The sequence below is a fragment of the Lissotriton vulgaris genome, chromosome 7 (assembly GCF_964263255.1).
Source record: "Lissotriton vulgaris chromosome 7, aLisVul1.2, whole genome shotgun sequence".
NCBI lineage: Eukaryota > Metazoa > Chordata > Amphibia > Caudata > Salamandridae > Lissotriton > Lissotriton vulgaris.
Genome location: NC_141695.1, coordinates 1,195,567,727 through 1,195,584,969, shown reverse-complemented (window position 1 = coordinate 1,195,584,969; position 17,243 = coordinate 1,195,567,727). Strand labels below are relative to the sequence as shown.

The 17,243-nt window shown below is 45.1% G+C and overlaps 1 protein-coding gene across 1 annotated transcript in view; it reads right to left on the bottom strand.

Moving 5' to 3' along the window:
• TBC1D10B (TBC1 domain family member 10B) overlaps nt 1–17,243 on the bottom strand; it is a 401,631-nt gene that overhangs the window by 42,508 nt on the left and 341,880 nt on the right. The window contains exon 8 of the mRNA XM_086931687.1: nt 7,988–8,142. Within this exon, the coding sequence (XP_086787813.1) occupies nt 7,988–8,142 (155 nt within the window). The remainder of the gene's footprint in view (nt 1–7,987; nt 8,143–17,243) is intronic.

Here is a 17,243-nt window from a genome sequence, read left to right as displayed (position 1 = left end):
CCATAGTAGAAAAGAATCCTTGACAACAATGTCATTTAATGAAGTGAAAAAACACAGAATCTGAGCAGAGCTCAGAGGAGACTCCCTTAGCACAACGTGCGGTAGAAAATCTGAGGGACTGAGGCTCCTCCCAGGAAGGTTCTAGAGGGAGGTCGGAGCTGATTGGCTGACTGAGAGTTTGGTCCTTTTTACATAAGGACAAAGAAAGGCTACTAAGGAGAGGTCCTTAGGCCTATTTTCTCTATGTATGTCTATAGGACATTACTTTTTTATGTACCGGAGGCTCCCGTCTCGACGACGGGGAATGATTCAGGCATGTGAATCTATGAAAGACACCCCTAATACTGGATAAATAAACAACTTACCAAGTTTTTAGAGGACAATGACCTTTTGCATACCAATCAGTCAGGGTTCAGGGCCAAGCACTCAACTGAATCCGCCCTCCTGTTCGGTGGAGACCCTGCGGATCGCCATTATTATTATTATTATTATTATTATTATTGCATTTATTGAGCGCACAGCTACCCGGAGGTTTCCCGGCGCTTGCATTGGGAACCCGTCCTGGCTTTTCCCTGTGAGATAGCCCCTACAGGGCATCCCCAAGGTGAAAGCCAGGCATCCCGCCGCAGGGGGGCCGTTGTGGAGATTAAGCAAGCTTAATGCCCAGAGTTGCAGAGTGAGAACCCATGATTAGAGCAGGCACCGAAGCGAGAATTATCAAGTCATTGACCAGGGGAAGAAAGCCGTCCTGATTTTACTTGATTTATCGGCGGCTTTCGATACGGTCTCGCACTCCATATTGATTGACCGCCTAGTAAAATCAGGGATAGCAGGAGAGGTGTTAGCATGGCTGAAAAATGTTCTCAATCAAAGGCGGCAAGTCACCGTACTAGGAGAGTTTTGCTCCGAAGAGAAAGTATTGAAGACAGGGGCTCTAGTTTGAGCCCTGTACTTTTCAACCTGTATATGGTCCCCCTGATCGAACTTATTTCATCTTTTCGGATCAGCACAGTATCATTTGCTGATGATACTCAGCTCATCCTAGTGCTGGACAGGGAGCTGCCTGGAGCCGAAGAAAATCTTAAACACTGCCTTGCCGCCACATTTGTTTGGATGAGGAACAATCCCCTTAAGTGTAATTCGGGCAAAACCGAAATTTTGCCGTTTGGGCATCAAAACCTGTTCTCACCCAAACAGTGGTGGCCGGAAGATGCAGAAGCTCCCCCCAACACCATTTCCACTGCCCGCAATCTGGGCATTAAGTTTGATGACTCCCTGTCATTTAAACAACAGTGGGTGACCGCGGCCGGCACGTGTTTTAACATCATTAGAGGTCTTAGAACATTTTTTGACCTTCTTCCACTGGCAGGAAGGCAAACGGTGGCAGTTGCGCTTATAACATCAAGGCTTGATTACTGCAATAGCCTGTATGCAGGAGCAAATAAATCTGTGCTCCACAGACTGCAGATGGTCCAGCACGCAGCCGCCCGCCTGGTCCTTGGCTGGCCAAGGAAGTCGTTTGCCTCGGCCGCGCTTAACGCCCTTCATTGGCTGCCAATACACAAGCGCATACTGTTTAAAATACTGATTATCACATTTAGGGCCTTCCATTTGCAAGGGCCTAAATACCTCTCAAAAGGGTTTAGATGCTATTTGCCATCACAGAGCCTTAGGTCCTCAAACCTGAATTTACTGGTGATTCCAAGATTCAAGCTTGCCACCAAGGGGGGAAAATCCCTTGTTGTGTTGGGATCTAGGGCGTGGAACAAGCTTCCACCACAGCTCCGGCAAATCCCCGCCGAGAGCCAGTTTAGGAAAGCCCTGAAAAGCTGGATCTACAACCTTACGGATACCGCTTGTAAAACTTTAGTGTAAGTGCGCAGGTCCCCTGAACTTCAGCAGTCAGCCGGCCCGGTCCATCTGGCTACGGTACTCAGCGCCAAGATGCTCCTTGGAGTGATAGCCGCGCTATAAAAATGTGCCTTTAGATTACATTACATTACATTACAGTTGATCCTTGTATTTTCGGCAGAAAAGCCAGCAATGCTAATCTCACAGTCCTGAGCTCTAGTAGGTTGATGTGAAGTTGTTGCGCCTGGAACTTCCAACGGCCACTGACCTGGAGGTCTTGAAGGAAGGCTCCCCAACCTTCCAGGGATGCATCAGTAGTAATGACCAGCGGAGCCAGGTCGGAAAGGAAGGAAAGACCGACAGATATTTTGTTGCAGAGTCCACCACGCCACTGCTTGATCCATGGCCGGAGTGATTTTCACAATGTTGTTGAAGGATCCCACTGCTTGACGACATTGCCGATCAAGTTGCTCCTGCAATTGATGCTTTCTCAATCGGCAGAATGGAACGAGAGGAATGCAAGAGGACATTGTTCTCAGCAGTGACTTGTAACGGCATACTGAAAGACACTTTGCAAACACCTCGGATAGAGAGATTAGCCTCCGGTGTCTTTCCACAGAAGGATAGGCCTTGTCTACTGTGGTGTCCAGAATCACCCCCAAGAATGTGATGGTCCTTGCAGGATGGAGGGATGACTTCTCCGTGTTCAGAGTCAGGCCCAGCTCGGCAAATAATTCTACGCATGCCACTGTTTATTTATTTATTTATAGTGTTTTGTATAGCGCGGACAAGACCCGTGGGTATCAGAGCGCTTAACATAGAATGTAGATTACAAATAGACATTATAGTAGCGAATATAACAACAAACATATATGAGGTAGAAGGCGATAGGCTATAAGGGTGATTAGATATATATATATTCTTAAGCCTGTGCAGTTAGCATTACGAGGTAAATAAGTATTAACTTGAGTCTTAGGCATAAAGCCAGGCTCAGTGAGGTAGGGTTATATAGCATTACCCGTTCAATCAAGTGTGCAATTAGCATTAAGAGTTGAATAAGGCTTAGCTTGTATCCAGTATCGCAGAGATAAGCCAAAATTAGGTAGAGGTTATATAGTTTTGGTTATAGGATACAGTTATCAGATCACATAGATGTGAAGTAATAGTAAAGTCATTTGTCGGATATTGGTCTTCAGAAAAATTCTTGACAAGGCGATCCGCCTTTTTGGCGTAGATGTTCATATCAGTGTTCAATATGCTTCCCTATGTAAGGTATTTATTCATCATGTGGCTCTTCAGTTCCCGTTTGAAAGTTACTGTATTTTTAATCTTCCTGATGTTTGGTGGTAGTGAGTTCCAGACTCTAGGGGCAGCTCCAGAAAACGCTCGGTCATAGGTCTTTTTTCTTACGAAAAAAGGCAGGCCTCAGTAGTAACTCCTTAACGCTTCTAGTTGGTCTGTTACCTCCAGATAGCATAATTTTCTTGGCTAGGTATCTCGGCGTGTTGAAGTGAACCGCTTTGTGAGTTATACAAGCCATCTTCATTTGAATTCTGGCCTCGTAAGGTAGCCAGTTTAGTGCTTTCAGGTGAGGAGATATGTGATCGAATTTCTTCGATCCCTTAATGAGTCTTGCAGCTGCGTTGAGACAGGCTTTTAGTGGTGACGACTGAGCCAATGCTCAAGAAGGCGCTTTGATTAACCAGTCGTCCAGGTAAGGAAACTCTTGGTGTCTTTGTCTCCTTTAAAAAGCAGCCACTGGAGCCAGACATTTTGTGAAAATTCTTGGGGCTGATTTGAGGCCGAATGACAATACCTTGAACTGGGAATGGTCTCCGGCTACTGCAAACTGAAGGTACTGCCTGTGGGAAAGATGAATGGGGATGTGGAAATACGTATCCTGCAGGTCTAAAGTGGTCAAATGATCCCATGGGTTCAAGAGTAGCAGAATGTCTTGGAGGGAAACTATCCGGAAAGATGTTTTTTTGAGATAAGTATTCAGAGATCTCCGTTCCAGAATAGGACGCCATTGAAGAACATTCTTTCGGACTAGAAAAAAACTGGAACAAAATCCCCTTCATCTCTGGCAGATTGGCACCGGTTCTATTGCTCCCTTTCGGAGCATTGTTCGAATCTCCAAGCGCACCTGATGTAGATGTTTGACCTCCTGACGCCTCGGAGGAGTACAACGGGGGATTTGAAGGAACTCTAGAGTATGTTCAAATTGTATTAGATTGAGGACCCATCGGTCCATAGTTATTTTTCGCCAATAATGAAGATGATTGGAAATTATTCTTCCACCCAGGGGAACTTGTGGAGGGAGAGGGATAAGTGTAGCCGGATCCTGAAGGGTGTCATTGTCTTCAGGAGTTGTCCTTCCCTTTGACAACCTCCTCTTCCTCTGGGAAGAGATTTTGTATAGCTCTCGGTCTGTCGTTGCCCATACTGTTTCCAGTACGGTTGCGAAGATGTTGAGTAGGAGGGATATCTGCTCTGTTGGTAACCCCCTCTATACGATGTCTATCCTCTATCCCAAGCTCCTCGAAAGGGCACCTTTCCGGTACTGCAGAGTGCCCAGGGCATTTGCAGTATCTGTATCCTTCTTAATGCTTTGCAACACATCCACATGCTTCCCAAACAAAGCCTCTCCATCAAAGGGAAGATCCAAGATCTTATTCTGGACCTCTAGCCTAAAAGCTGTTGCTCTCAGCCATCCTTGAAGGGGCAGAACGGCCACCCCTCCAAGGGATCTAAAAGCAGTGACTTCAGCCAAAGCCCTTTCTCCTTCCTGAAGGATCTCCTTGACCTCCTGTCTACTATCCTCAGGAATCAGATCTATGTAAGGTGTTAGGTCGCACCACATCTGTCTGTCATATCTGCCCAGGATGACAAGGGCATTCGCAGCTTTGACGAGAAGAGCCGACATTGAAGAAAATCTTTTCCCAGCATTATCTAATCGTCCACCCTCTCTGCCAGGAGGCGCCAATGTCCTCCGGCGGTGTGTCAATTGGCACTGGAGAGGGAGAAAAAGGCGAAGAAATAAGGTAATCATCCCATTCCTTGTTAGGGTCTGTTATCTCACCCTCTTCTTGGTCATCATCTGTGGTGACTGGATCCTGTTGAGGCATTGGTTGAGGTGATCTTGGTAAGGGCTCTGGCAGTAACTCCCTATTTCTAACAGGAGTAGCTGGAATGGAGCATGGGCGCTGAGCAGGTACTGGTTATGCTATGTTATGTTATGTTAGAATTACTTGTACAGCGCATGGACACCAGGCGGTTTCATGGTGCTGGTACCTCCTGATATTCTGGAGTTGGTGGAAACCTCTTCCTATTATCCACCAACATAAATTGTAGGTCCATCAAGAAGGAAGATGGCATGTCAACCATCTCTTCCTGGTAACCCTGATGATATTGCTGATGTTGGGGTGTGTATTGGTACTCCCCGTAATCCTCCTCATAGTCATCGTCTTGAAATTTCACATGTAATTGTGAAGGACTACTCGCATTGCCAAAAGGGCCTTCATCCTCCTCTTTCGATTCCTGCTCCTCAAGCAGGTGTGATGGTACAAGACGCGTAATCTTACTCGGTGAGGTGATTTCCGGTGTAATTCTCTTTTTTACTCGCACCTTCCAATTTCTCTGGTGTTTTCTCCCTCGTCGACGAGCCCGTCGACGATATCATCGTCAAAAGCGCCATCAGCATCAGTGTCTTATCAGTCGTCGACGACGTAGTCGTTGACGATCCCGCCGACTGAGTAGTCTCCGTCATTGCTAAAATCAACGTCGTCGACTATACCGGTGTCGATAGCGTCGTCGACAGTGCCATCGTTGACGAAGAATCACCAGTCAGTGAACGGAAAGGCTTCTTTAGAACCAATTTTAGTTCAATCTTCGTCGTCGACGACACCTTCTTCGTCAACTATTTCGAAATTGTTGATTTTACCTCAGGAGGCATTGAGGAAGGTTTCTTGAAGGCCTGTTTGACCTGAGGGGGCGACAGATGGCTCCAAACCAGTCTTTTTCACAGTCTTATCCTCTGAAGCACGTCTCTTACTCTCCTTTTATTTATGTTGAGGAGATTTTGAGGGAGTGCGCCCAGAAGACCCATGAGTGGTCTTTTTGAGGGCCTTCTCCGGACACTCCTTTGAGGTGTGAGACTGAGGTGATTTCTTCCTCTTTTGGGACCTCCTAGATGACAAAGAGAATGCCTCATCGCTATCACTGGAGATAAGCTCCATTCTAACCATAAGCTTTCAAAGCCATATTAAAAGGGGTCCTTCACGGTCCCTTAGAGTTTTGCTTGAAAAGGTACAACATACCTTACAGTCTTTCGCTTGATTGTCTGGGTAACGTGTCAAGACCTCCCTGGCTGCAATTCAAACTAACGAGCAAAACCCCAAGAAAATCCTTCTAAAGAAATCACCATTTAAATATCTACGATGGAAAAGACATCATGTGGTCTCAGCTTTATTTCTGAGACTGTGTCTGTCCGTTTTAGGCACCTATGGGCAGAAAATGGAGAGCGATTTGCGCCGCGGCAAGGTTAAAGGTTGCCGCTCTAGTTTTTAGAGACTCGCAGTTGACAGCTGAATGAGGCGCGCGTTTAGATTACAAACTGCGCACTTCAACTGTGACTAAAACGCGAGCAGCAGCGCGTTCCAGAGTTCTTCATTTTGATGAAAATTTCCTGGCCAGAGTGTTCAGCAAGTATTTCTTTATCGCATGTGCAACGTGGGATATCAGTAAGGAATTCATTTTGTTCAGCATTTGAGACTGTGAACATTTTCAGTAGTTTATGCCACAGCGTGAACTGAGAAAAAGTGCGACCTGTGTTTTCTTAGAGAGCTTCACAGCCTGGCCTTCGGAGGGTTTAGGTGTTCTTCTTTGAAGCTCTTGGAATTTAACCTTTCAAATTATTTCCTATTTCAAGACGTAGTAGCAATATTTATGTTCCTAAATAATAGCATAATAGTTACTCATAGTTAGAGTTCAAAACAAATCCTTAGTACAGAGTTATTAATAAAATTAGGATTGTTGGGCTCACAAGCAGTTGAAGAATTTTCAAAGGATATCAGAATCTGTTACAGGTACAAGAACCATAAGCTTTTCATATGGACCTTGCCAGTGTTGATAAAAAGGAATGTTATTAATGGTGTTATGTTTATTACAGTACTACAGATTTGTTAATGCTTAAAACTTCTAATCCAGAGAGAGCAGCAATAGCCTATGGTTTCAGGGTAAGATATCATCATAGGTATTTAGCACTTGATTATTTAAAGCTTGGTAGTTTGGTGTTGTACATGTGTTTTTTCCTGCAGGGCTCAAACTCAAGAGCCCAGCGGAACCAGCAGAAGTATTAACATCAATCACGAACAGGTTGTCTCTCTTTTTCTTCCACTTCCCCTTTCCCCCCTGCTTTAGAGGTTGCTTCGACATTTATTGTCGGGCGACTGCTGAGGTTGTGGGGCGTTGGGACTAGCATCGACTCCTGTGGATTTACCTTGGCATCTTGACAGAACGACAGTAGATGCAGTCAGAATGATGGTCATCAGTGTAGAGCCTCTTCTTTGAACAAGTGGCACAGGCTCTAAAGAAACCCTTCTTCTCTTTTCCAGACATTCTCAGGTAGAATGAATTAATGGTCAGCAATGCAGAGGATATCAGCAGTTAATATTCACTGGCAAATACTCCAAATCTTAAGTAGTAAGAGAACACTTGAGCAGAGCTCAAAGGAGACTTCCTAGCACAATGTGCTGTAGAAAATCTGAGGGGCAAAAGGTTCTCTCAGGAGTGTTCTAGAGGGTGAGAGGTTCAGATAGGTTAAGGGACAATTTTGGTCTCTTTTATATAACAAGTTATGGGTTGCAAAATGGAAATGGGCCTACGCCTCTTTTCAGTTTGGTACTTATCTAAGCATCGCTTTCTTATATACCAGGGACTCCCATCTCAATGACAGGGAATGATTCAGGCATATGAATCTATGAAAGCTCCAATACTGGAATAAATGGGGTTTTGAGTTGCTCAGTGAACTTCCTAACAAGGACATTTGTTGAAGAGCATACACAGAAGTAGTCAGGTAATTTATTATCTGCTTATGCAAGGTATGCTCTCATTTGTTCAACCCAGAACTTCTTACCTCATGGACTAGAAATGCTTCCTGCATATACTCTGTGGGCAGGTTTCGCAACTTTTCCATGGTTTCATACATTCCTTGGCAGCTACGCAGCTTATCCACTGAGCCCAGAGTGTGTCGTAGTAATACCAGTCCCACACGGAAGACAATCTTCACTCCTTAGGATAAACAGAAAGAGTTAAAATATATATTGGCTTTCAGAGGCTACATTTGTGACCTGCCACTGAACTGAGGAGAAGCAATTCTTAACACCACACCATACACTGCTCTGCTCACTGCAATCAACAATACTATAATGAAAGGGAACACTGTATACCATGGTGCCTCTGGTGCCCAGGCACCATTCACTCACTGGGAAGACTCTTGTACAGGTAGTCCTATGTCTCATATCCTCCAGACTCAGGAGATGCCCATGCCAGAAATCAACTGCACAGAGACAATGTCTGCACAGCACAAAATAGGATAAAAAAGAAGCCAGAATATGCACAGGTCCAAAAAGCCCAGGACCTACACTCTGCCCTGTTCACTAGTTTCCAAGTGTTTTCAATCGCTGCCAGGCATTAATGGTGCAATGTTTTTTAAGTGTAGATGGGCATGGTGTCTGGGAGGTGGAGAATATAGGACCATCAGAACCAGACGCAACAGGGTGAGTAACTCCTACTTATTGAGACATGCAGCCCCCTTTCTCTATACTTGATAGGATTATAAAGCATCAATAGAAATGATCTTGGAATTCTCCATGAGAACACAAAGAAGAGTAACTCTAATGAGAGAAAATGTATTAGGCTGATGCAAGGTGGCAGAGGAACTATTTAAATTGTTTCAACAAACCAGGAGAAGGTTAGTAAACTTAGGGCCACAGAGTCAGTGGAACCTGACTGGAGCCCAAAAAGATAAGTTAATCAGTCTCAGTAGTAAATAAGTAGAGAATCCCTCTCGACCTGGAAGGGCCATACTCTTCAAAGCACTGAGATCGCGTACAGCACCAGGTGCTAAGAATGCAGAGCCCAGTTTTTTCATTATTAAATCCCGAAGGTTAAATATCTTTTAGATAAAAATTACCAATATTCATATGTTTACCTGGTCTAAAATGAAAACAATATTTGCACGTATACATATAAATTTTTGTGATTTTAAAACATAGCACAAAACGTAGCAGTATAAAAACCCATATAGCTCAGGGAACCATGAAATATGGATAATATTTCACAGTTGCCTGAGAAATACAGATACCATCCTACAGGCAGTCCCCAAACCACTGTGGAGAACTTTAACATTTTAACATTGTCAGGGCTATAAGGGCTATGAAGAATGTAGGACCAAATTCTGCAGCAGCAGCAAAAAAAAAAAAAAACCTATGCGCATGTTCTCTGACAGTATTATTTTCATTCATTTGAGCTAGAAGCAACATTTTGAGTGAAATCTGCAAACGTTGCAGATTGTGTGGCAAATGCAATAACTCCAGAATCACGCAAATCCTCTGACTCACACCATTGCTCGCTATTTTATCAACAGCCTAATCAAGAAAGTTAAACAAAACCTAATTTGTGCCTAAAACTCTAAAAACTACCCACTGTTAGCTGCACTTTAAAGAAAACAGCTTTTTTCTCCAAGCCAACTACCCGAAAATAAACATGTAATATAAGAAATATGTAACGAGTGCCATATGCAATAAGGTTAAATAAGGTTAACCCCTTAAGTGCTGCTGACGGCCAATGGTCGTCAGCAGCGCTACCTCCCCAGTGCTGCGCACAACCATTGAACGTCCATTCAGCACTAGTTCTAATGGACAGCGCAGCACTGGGGAGGAATGTGTAATAGCAGCTATGAGGTTAATAAAGGATTCTGGTTTTATTTCCAAACAACTGGGCCCCACGGTTTATGTCGTCACAGGAACTCTGCAGTTAGTTTTGGCGTATTAGACCACAGCGCCCCCCCCACACCCACCAACTATATATTTTCCAACAGAGACACTCCACTCCCAGAGGCTTGGCACATTCCTTTATTAGATCAGCAGCTTTCCAAACACTACTACGCGTTTCGACAAAAGTCTTTTTCAAGTGGGTGTGGTCATTAGTAGAGATAATTGCTCTGCTTATATTCATTCACAGCCATTATGGGATATACAGTTTTGACATTTTCAGCATGGTGCGAAATTAAAACTTTCAATTATTTTCTTTTTAGTTCCGTCCCATAAGTTGCACACTTGGCTGCCATTCTGATCTGCACAAACGTGCTACTGGCCTCCGAACCCTTTTTCCAAAAGCAATATTGGGCCGCATCGGTGTCTTCAGGTGCAAGGGACTCAAGCTCCCCATATTTCTTGAGGAGCTAGTCCCTCAAGGGTGAAGTCGTGCTGGGCCACTTTAGAAGTTTTGAACCCAAGCCTCTTATTAGTCTCCCAGTGAATAGTACATGCTGGAAATTTCAAAACTACATATCCCATAATGCCTGTGAAAGAATACAAGCACAGCAAATACCTGTTCATGATGTAATACATCAGATAGGGGAATGTATGGAGGCTCCCAAATCTTGGGACATGACTAACATTGTTTTCTTTCTTAAAAAGGGGAAATCTGCAGAAGATTACGGGTCCTATCGCCCAATATCCCTAACTAACTCCGATGCTAAAATCTTTGCCAAAGTACTGGCTAATCGGCTAGCGCCTTTTATGACAGATCTCGTATCCAATCATCAGCATGGGTTTATAGGATTCTCATCTTGTGCCCTTTTAACACTTTGCGTAAATGGTACTGGTCATTCTGTATAATGCCTAGGAATTGTATAGAATGCCTAGGAAAAGTATGTAACATTTTCACAAAAAACGTATATTTCATAGTTTGCCGAAAACCATCAGGCATTCTATACATTACCTAGGCATTCTATACAATACCGGGATTTCACACTTTGACTGTAACATATACAACACTAGGTTAACACAAGCAGAGGTGAGGGTCTCGGATATTGAAGACCTGCAACAGCAAACGGAGGTAGCGCTGTCTTTGGTTATGCATTAAAAACTATAAAAGCCAAAAACTAAATTTTGGCAGTCAAAGCTCGCTGCACCAACATACGAATGATATGCATCACTGAATCTGCTACATTCTGCAACATTTAACTTTTTGGGAAAGATTGCTACATAAGTTGTTTGGCCGACAAAGAGTCTCAGACGTCCTCGTAGTCGAGAGGGTGCACTACACCCTGTCATCGAAGCCTAACCCCGGATAAAAACCTAGGCCAATCATTGAAAGGCTCCTTAATTACAGGGACAGAGATCTCGCACTGCTTCTGAATAGAGCAAACCCGACCTCCTATTTGAGGGCACTTGCATGTCATTCTATCCAGATTTCACCCCTGCGGTCCAGAAAGATTGGCAGTCCTTCACAGAGGTTAAGAAAATCCCCAGAGCCAGGCAAATCAAGTATTCCATGCTGTACACAGCCAAGCTCTAGCTGGGGTTTAATGGTAAAACTCATTTTTATGTCGAGCATTGACTGCGCTTGCGCTGTCTGGAAGATCTGCTGTGTGGGCTTTGGAGCATAGCCCCAGGACTGGTCTGCTTCCGCTTTTGCTTAGGGACTACTTTTTTCTAGCAATTGCTTCTATTTAACTGTTTTGATAGAACACAACCAGCAGAGGTAAGCAAAATACCAGAATCGCTTTACCCAGAATAATGTGCTACATAGCTAAAAACTTGTACGGTTTGATTATCAAAACCCCAAATTTTACACTGGTGGGATGTATTAAGGACACTGCGGGTAGGGTGGTCATTGTCACCTGCACCCTGGACGGATGACAAGTTCTATTGATGAATATTTATATGGCCCGATATAGACGCCCCTTACTTGTATCCCAATGCTTCCAATCATACGCTTTACTCCACAACAGAGGACATGCCCTCCCGCATTGATATGTGGCTAGTATCTCCGGGACATATAGCAGGTAAGGTTGAGATACTCCCTCATACCTTATGTGATCATTCCTCAGTGACAATGCTATTGGAAAGCCTTGACCCTGAACCCACCCCATCCCACACCCTTCCTCACAGTTCTACAGCTGCTGCCTAAAAGGCATAGAGCTTCATGATACAGGCTTCAGAATGAAATTCGAGATGCCTTAACAGACTTCCATAACTTATATGAAAATTACATGGAGAACGAAGGTACTCTATTGGAAGCTTTTAAAGCATTAATAAAGGGAATGTGTATATCTAAAACCGCTGCGGTCCTCATGTTAATTTGAAAATAATTAGATAGTCTTGAATCGGAGCTCAAAATGTTGGCAAAAACATATACAAGTACCAATAATAGAGTGATCCTCGCAAAGATTCAAGAGGTTATGTCTGAGATCAGAGAGGAGACAGAGCACGAGGTCCTCCATCTGATTTTGGGGGCACTGCCCCAAGGCATCCTGGAAAGTGATAGGCCTGGCAGAATGCTAGCCTAGAAGACAAGGTCCAGTCACCTACACAAGAGTGTCACTAGTATTTGCCATGGGAGGGCAGAACCCACGACAGCACCAAGTGATATTCTGGTTGAATTCCGGTAGTCTTATGCAAGTCTATATATATTCCTGCTCTTGTAGGTTACAAAGACCAGGTAGCGGTAGCCTGGCTGGACAGTGTAGTCAGGGAGATGAAAACAAGTTACTTACCTGTAACTGTGGTTCCCCAGTATTAGTAACTTTCATAGATTCCCATGCTTTTGTATCATTCCCCGTCGTCGGAATGAGAGTCTCGGTAACAAAATAACATAGCAGCAGGTACAAAAGAGAAAGAAAAAGGTCTAGGCCTCATTCCCTTTTGTAGCATATCCGCCTCTTTTTGTAAAAGAGACCAAACTAAGCATCAGCCAATCAGAAGAGCCTCACCCCATAGAACCCAACTGAAGGAACCTCAGAGCCTCAGATTTTCGTAGCCGTTGTGTAACAGTCACCATATCTGCTGAAGGCCGAGCTTTCCTCGGGGAGGTGAGTGGGCTGACTGCGTTGTACTCGGATACAAAGCATGGGAATCTATGAAAGTTACCAATACTGGGGAACCACAGTTACAGGTAAGTAACTTGTTTTCTTGCCCCAGTATTGGAACTTTCATAGATTCCCATGCTTTTGTATCAGAGTAGCAAGCAGTCAGCCATAAGCACATTTTGTGGCATACATAAACATTGCAATAGTCATCATTACATGAAAACCAAAATGTGCAGAATAAAAGGAAGGTGGGATAGAAAGGAAAGCTCACCAATTAGTGGAAGAGGTTCCTCAGGACCGCCTGGCCCACAGCCATATTTTCCTGTTGAAAGGAATCTAAGCAGTAATGCTTTGTAAAGGTGTGCACGCTGCTCCAAGTCGTAGCTCTGCAAATGTCTTTGATGTGCACTCCCGCGAAGAGAGCTGTTGAAGAAGCCACCGATCTTGTGGAATGTGCTCCAACCCTGCTGGTCAGCGGCTTACCCGCTGTATTATGGCAATGTAGAATGGCACTTGTAATCCACCTTTGAATACCCTGCTTCGAAAGAGGGAGACCCTTATGAGGACCATCAAAAGCAATAAATAATTGGGAGGATTTACGGAATCCTTTGGTGCGATCCAAGTAAAATTTCAAGCACCGTTGTACATCCATAGAATGTAGCGACCTCTCCGCTGGTGTAGTAGGGTGAGGAAAGAAAGCTTTAAGAATAACTGGTTCATTCAAGTGGAAGTCCGAGGGCACCTTGGGTATGAACTTTGGATTAGTTCGGTATACACCTGTTACAACGCAACTTTTACAACTACCTACCATTACAACGCAACTTTTACAACGCATACCATTACAACGCATTGCGCTGGGGGGCGCTCTAGGATAGGGAATAAGTTTAATTTACTATCCAACACCTTCCCTAGTGTCCACGGGGACTGGAGTTGGAATAGTAAATTATACTTACCACTATCCAGCACCTCTAAGCGCTATGCGTTGTAATGGTATGCGTTGTAATGGTCGCGTTGTAATGGTAGGTAGTTGTAATGGTATGCGTTGTAACGTCATACATCCGATTAGTTGGTAAGATTCCTGTATTTCTTTTAATTGGAGAAACAGCTCTTGGATTGTGAGCGCCTGCAACTCCCCAATGAGTCTTGCTGATGTGAGGGCAAGAAGGAGAGCCAATTTCCATGAAAGGAATTTCATGTCTGATCGATGTATTGGTTCAAAGGGGCCCTTTATGAGCTGTGTGAGGACCAAATTCAATCGCCACGTAGGAGGCAGAGGCCTCACCGGGGAATAGACACGGAACAATCCTTTGAGAAACTGTTTAATTATCCTGGAAGACCAAAGAGAAGGTCCAGACGCTGACCGTCTATACCTAGAAATCGCTGCCAAATGAACTTTTATGGATGAATGGGCCAGCCCCGACTTAGCCAAAGACAAGAGATAAAGCAGAATTTGATGAGGTTGTGCAAAGAAAGGGTCAACATCCTCTTTCCTGCACCAAATGCAAAATCTCTTCCATTTGAGACAGTACGTTTTGTTTGAGGAAGGGGCTCTAGCCTGGGAGAGAATTTCTTTTATTTAATTTGAGATGGGAAGGTTCATAAATTCTCGCTGCTCAGGAGCCATGCTGTCAGGTGCAAGGACGCTGGATCCAGATGCCAAATCTGCGCTTCGGACATTGTGAGAAGGTCTGGAATGGTTTGCATGGGAAGAGGAGGAACCAGCGACAACAGGTGGAGTTCCGTGAACCAGAACGGTCTCGCCCAAGCAGGGGCTATCAAGATCATCTTGCATGGCTCTACCTTGATCTTCCTGATAAGCCTCGGGATCAGTGGAATGGGGGGAAAGGCGTAGACAAATGTCCCTGACCAGGCTATCGAAAGTGCATTCCCAATGACCCTTGGTGGTGAAGCCTGCTTGCATAAGATTGGCATTTCTTGTTGGCCTAGACCGGAATCAAGCATCCAAGGACCGGTTTCTGGCTATCAGCCTTCTTCAGCCTGGATAGCTTGACTCCAGTGATGTGGAGAGCCTGGGACTCACGTCTGAGCATACCCAGACCACTCGGGGTGAAAATTGCAAAAAAACACAGTTGATGGACAGAATGCAGAACAATGTCTTACATTCACCCCAGTACAAAGATCTGGGCCTAAATCCATCGTTTTTTTGCACTCCACACCACCCTATGTCAGACACTGGCTATATGCAAATCAGCCTTGACCCTGTGCCTCATGGGAACAGTCCAGCACTTTCAGGAGCATCTGATGAACCTCAAGCCGCAGAAGACGCAGACGTTTTGGTGGAATGGCAGCAGGGGGCTTGGATGGTGGGATTTGCGGGAATTCCAAAGTATGGGTCTTTCGAATGATGTTGAGCACCCATTGGTCTGATGTTCTCTTGGACCAATTCCGAAGGTATTGTGAAACCCTGCCTCCTACTGATGATCTTGCAGAGGTGGGTACAGTAGGAAGAGCCAGGAGGCAGCTATCGTTTCTTGGACACATCACATCCTTGGCGAGCCTGCTTCCCTCGGTTATTAGGCCTTGAGAAATTTGAGGACTGACCTTGCCTTTGCTGATACGGTTGACGGTACTATTGTGAACCTGAGCCATATGTTGAGTACCTTTTGCTGCTGGTAAGAGCCTCTGTAGGTGGTGCTCATGCCCTTGGAACCCCTAAAAGGAGCTTTGCGGTACTGAAGCGAACCCAGAGACTTGGCAGTCTCAGTATCTTTTTTAATATATTGGAGGGTGTCATCTATTAGTTTACCAAATAATGCCTCTCCATCAAAAGATAGATCCAAGATCTTATTTTGGATTTCGGGTCTGAACCAAGTCGCCTTAAGCCATCCCTGGCGACGAAGGACTGCAGCTCCAGCCAAAGAACGAAAAGCTGTCATGGCAATGTCCATGGCACAGTCTAGGAGCTCCATCGATGTTGCTTTCCCCTCTTGCAAAATCTTTTTCGCCTCGGTCTTTGACTCCGGAGGAAGTCTATCCAAGTATGGCGAAATATCACACCATAGTTGGCGATCGTACCTGCCCAATATCGGCAATGCATTCGCTGCTCGCACTAGAAGACTCTCCATTGAAGAAAACCTCTTTCCCGCGTAGTCTAACCTCTTGCCCTCTTTATCTGGAGGAGTTGTCAAAGGAGGTGAGGGGTGCGAGACTTTCTTTGCGCCTCTTGTGAGATTACCGAGTCCGGTCTCGGGTGCCCCGTCAAAGACGCCGGACCATCCTCAGACGCTTTGTATTTTGCGTCGAGGCGTACAGGGACCATCGTCGCTAGATTTTTCATTGCCTTAAGGCCTTCCTCCCAAAGATGTTGGACAATAGGGATAGATCTTGTTGTCTTCTTATAAGGTTCTTTAAAATCATATAAGAAACGCTCGGTGCCAACAGAAGGCATTGGTAGTTTGAATCTGTCAGCCACTCTCTCCATTAGCTTGTGAAATCCCCCTATATCCGCTGGCGGGGAGTCCACCGGATCCGGGCATGGAGATGCTGGGTCTGGGATGACCTATTCATCCCATTCTATACCTTGACCAGGCCTCTCATCAAAATTTTCATCCACATCCGATGAATCATCATGGGTGTCCAATGAGTCCTGTTCGTCATCCTCTGACTCATCCTCATCCTCTTCTAAAAGTAGAGCTGGAGGCAAGGGGGTAATTCTCCTAGGAGATGTCATACCCGGTGTAATCCTGGTCATAGAAATGGTAATCCTCTCCTCAGACGACAAAATCGTCGACGATCCTGTCGACAATGGTGTTGATCAAACTGCCGTCGGCGGCGGAATAAATGTTGTTGACAAACAAACACTCGACGACGAGATGGGCGTCGTCGATGCTGTCGACCACGAGACCGTCTACGCTCCTGCTGTCATCGTCGTCAATGTTGTCGTCTAAGCCCTCGACGACAACACCATCATCTTCACCACCATCGTCGAACCCTTCGTCGACGACTTCTTCGCCGACGATGCCGTCGACTGTCCCGTTGACAAGCCCGTCGACGGTACTATTTTAAGCGTAGGCTTCAATTCTTTCGTCGACGAAGCCTTCATCGACGACGCCTTCATCGTCGATGACTTGGTACTTCTGTCAGACTTTCCAGAAGACTGAGAAGAAGGTTTTTTGAAGGCTTGATTAGTCTTCATTCCCGAAAAAGGCGTAGATGGTCCTACCCTCTCCTTTTCACCATGGTGAGGAGATTCGACTGGACCGTGGCTCTCCGACTCTCTGGGAGTCTTTTTTGAGGCCTTAGAAGGATGCTCCACAGAAGGAGAAGAGGAACC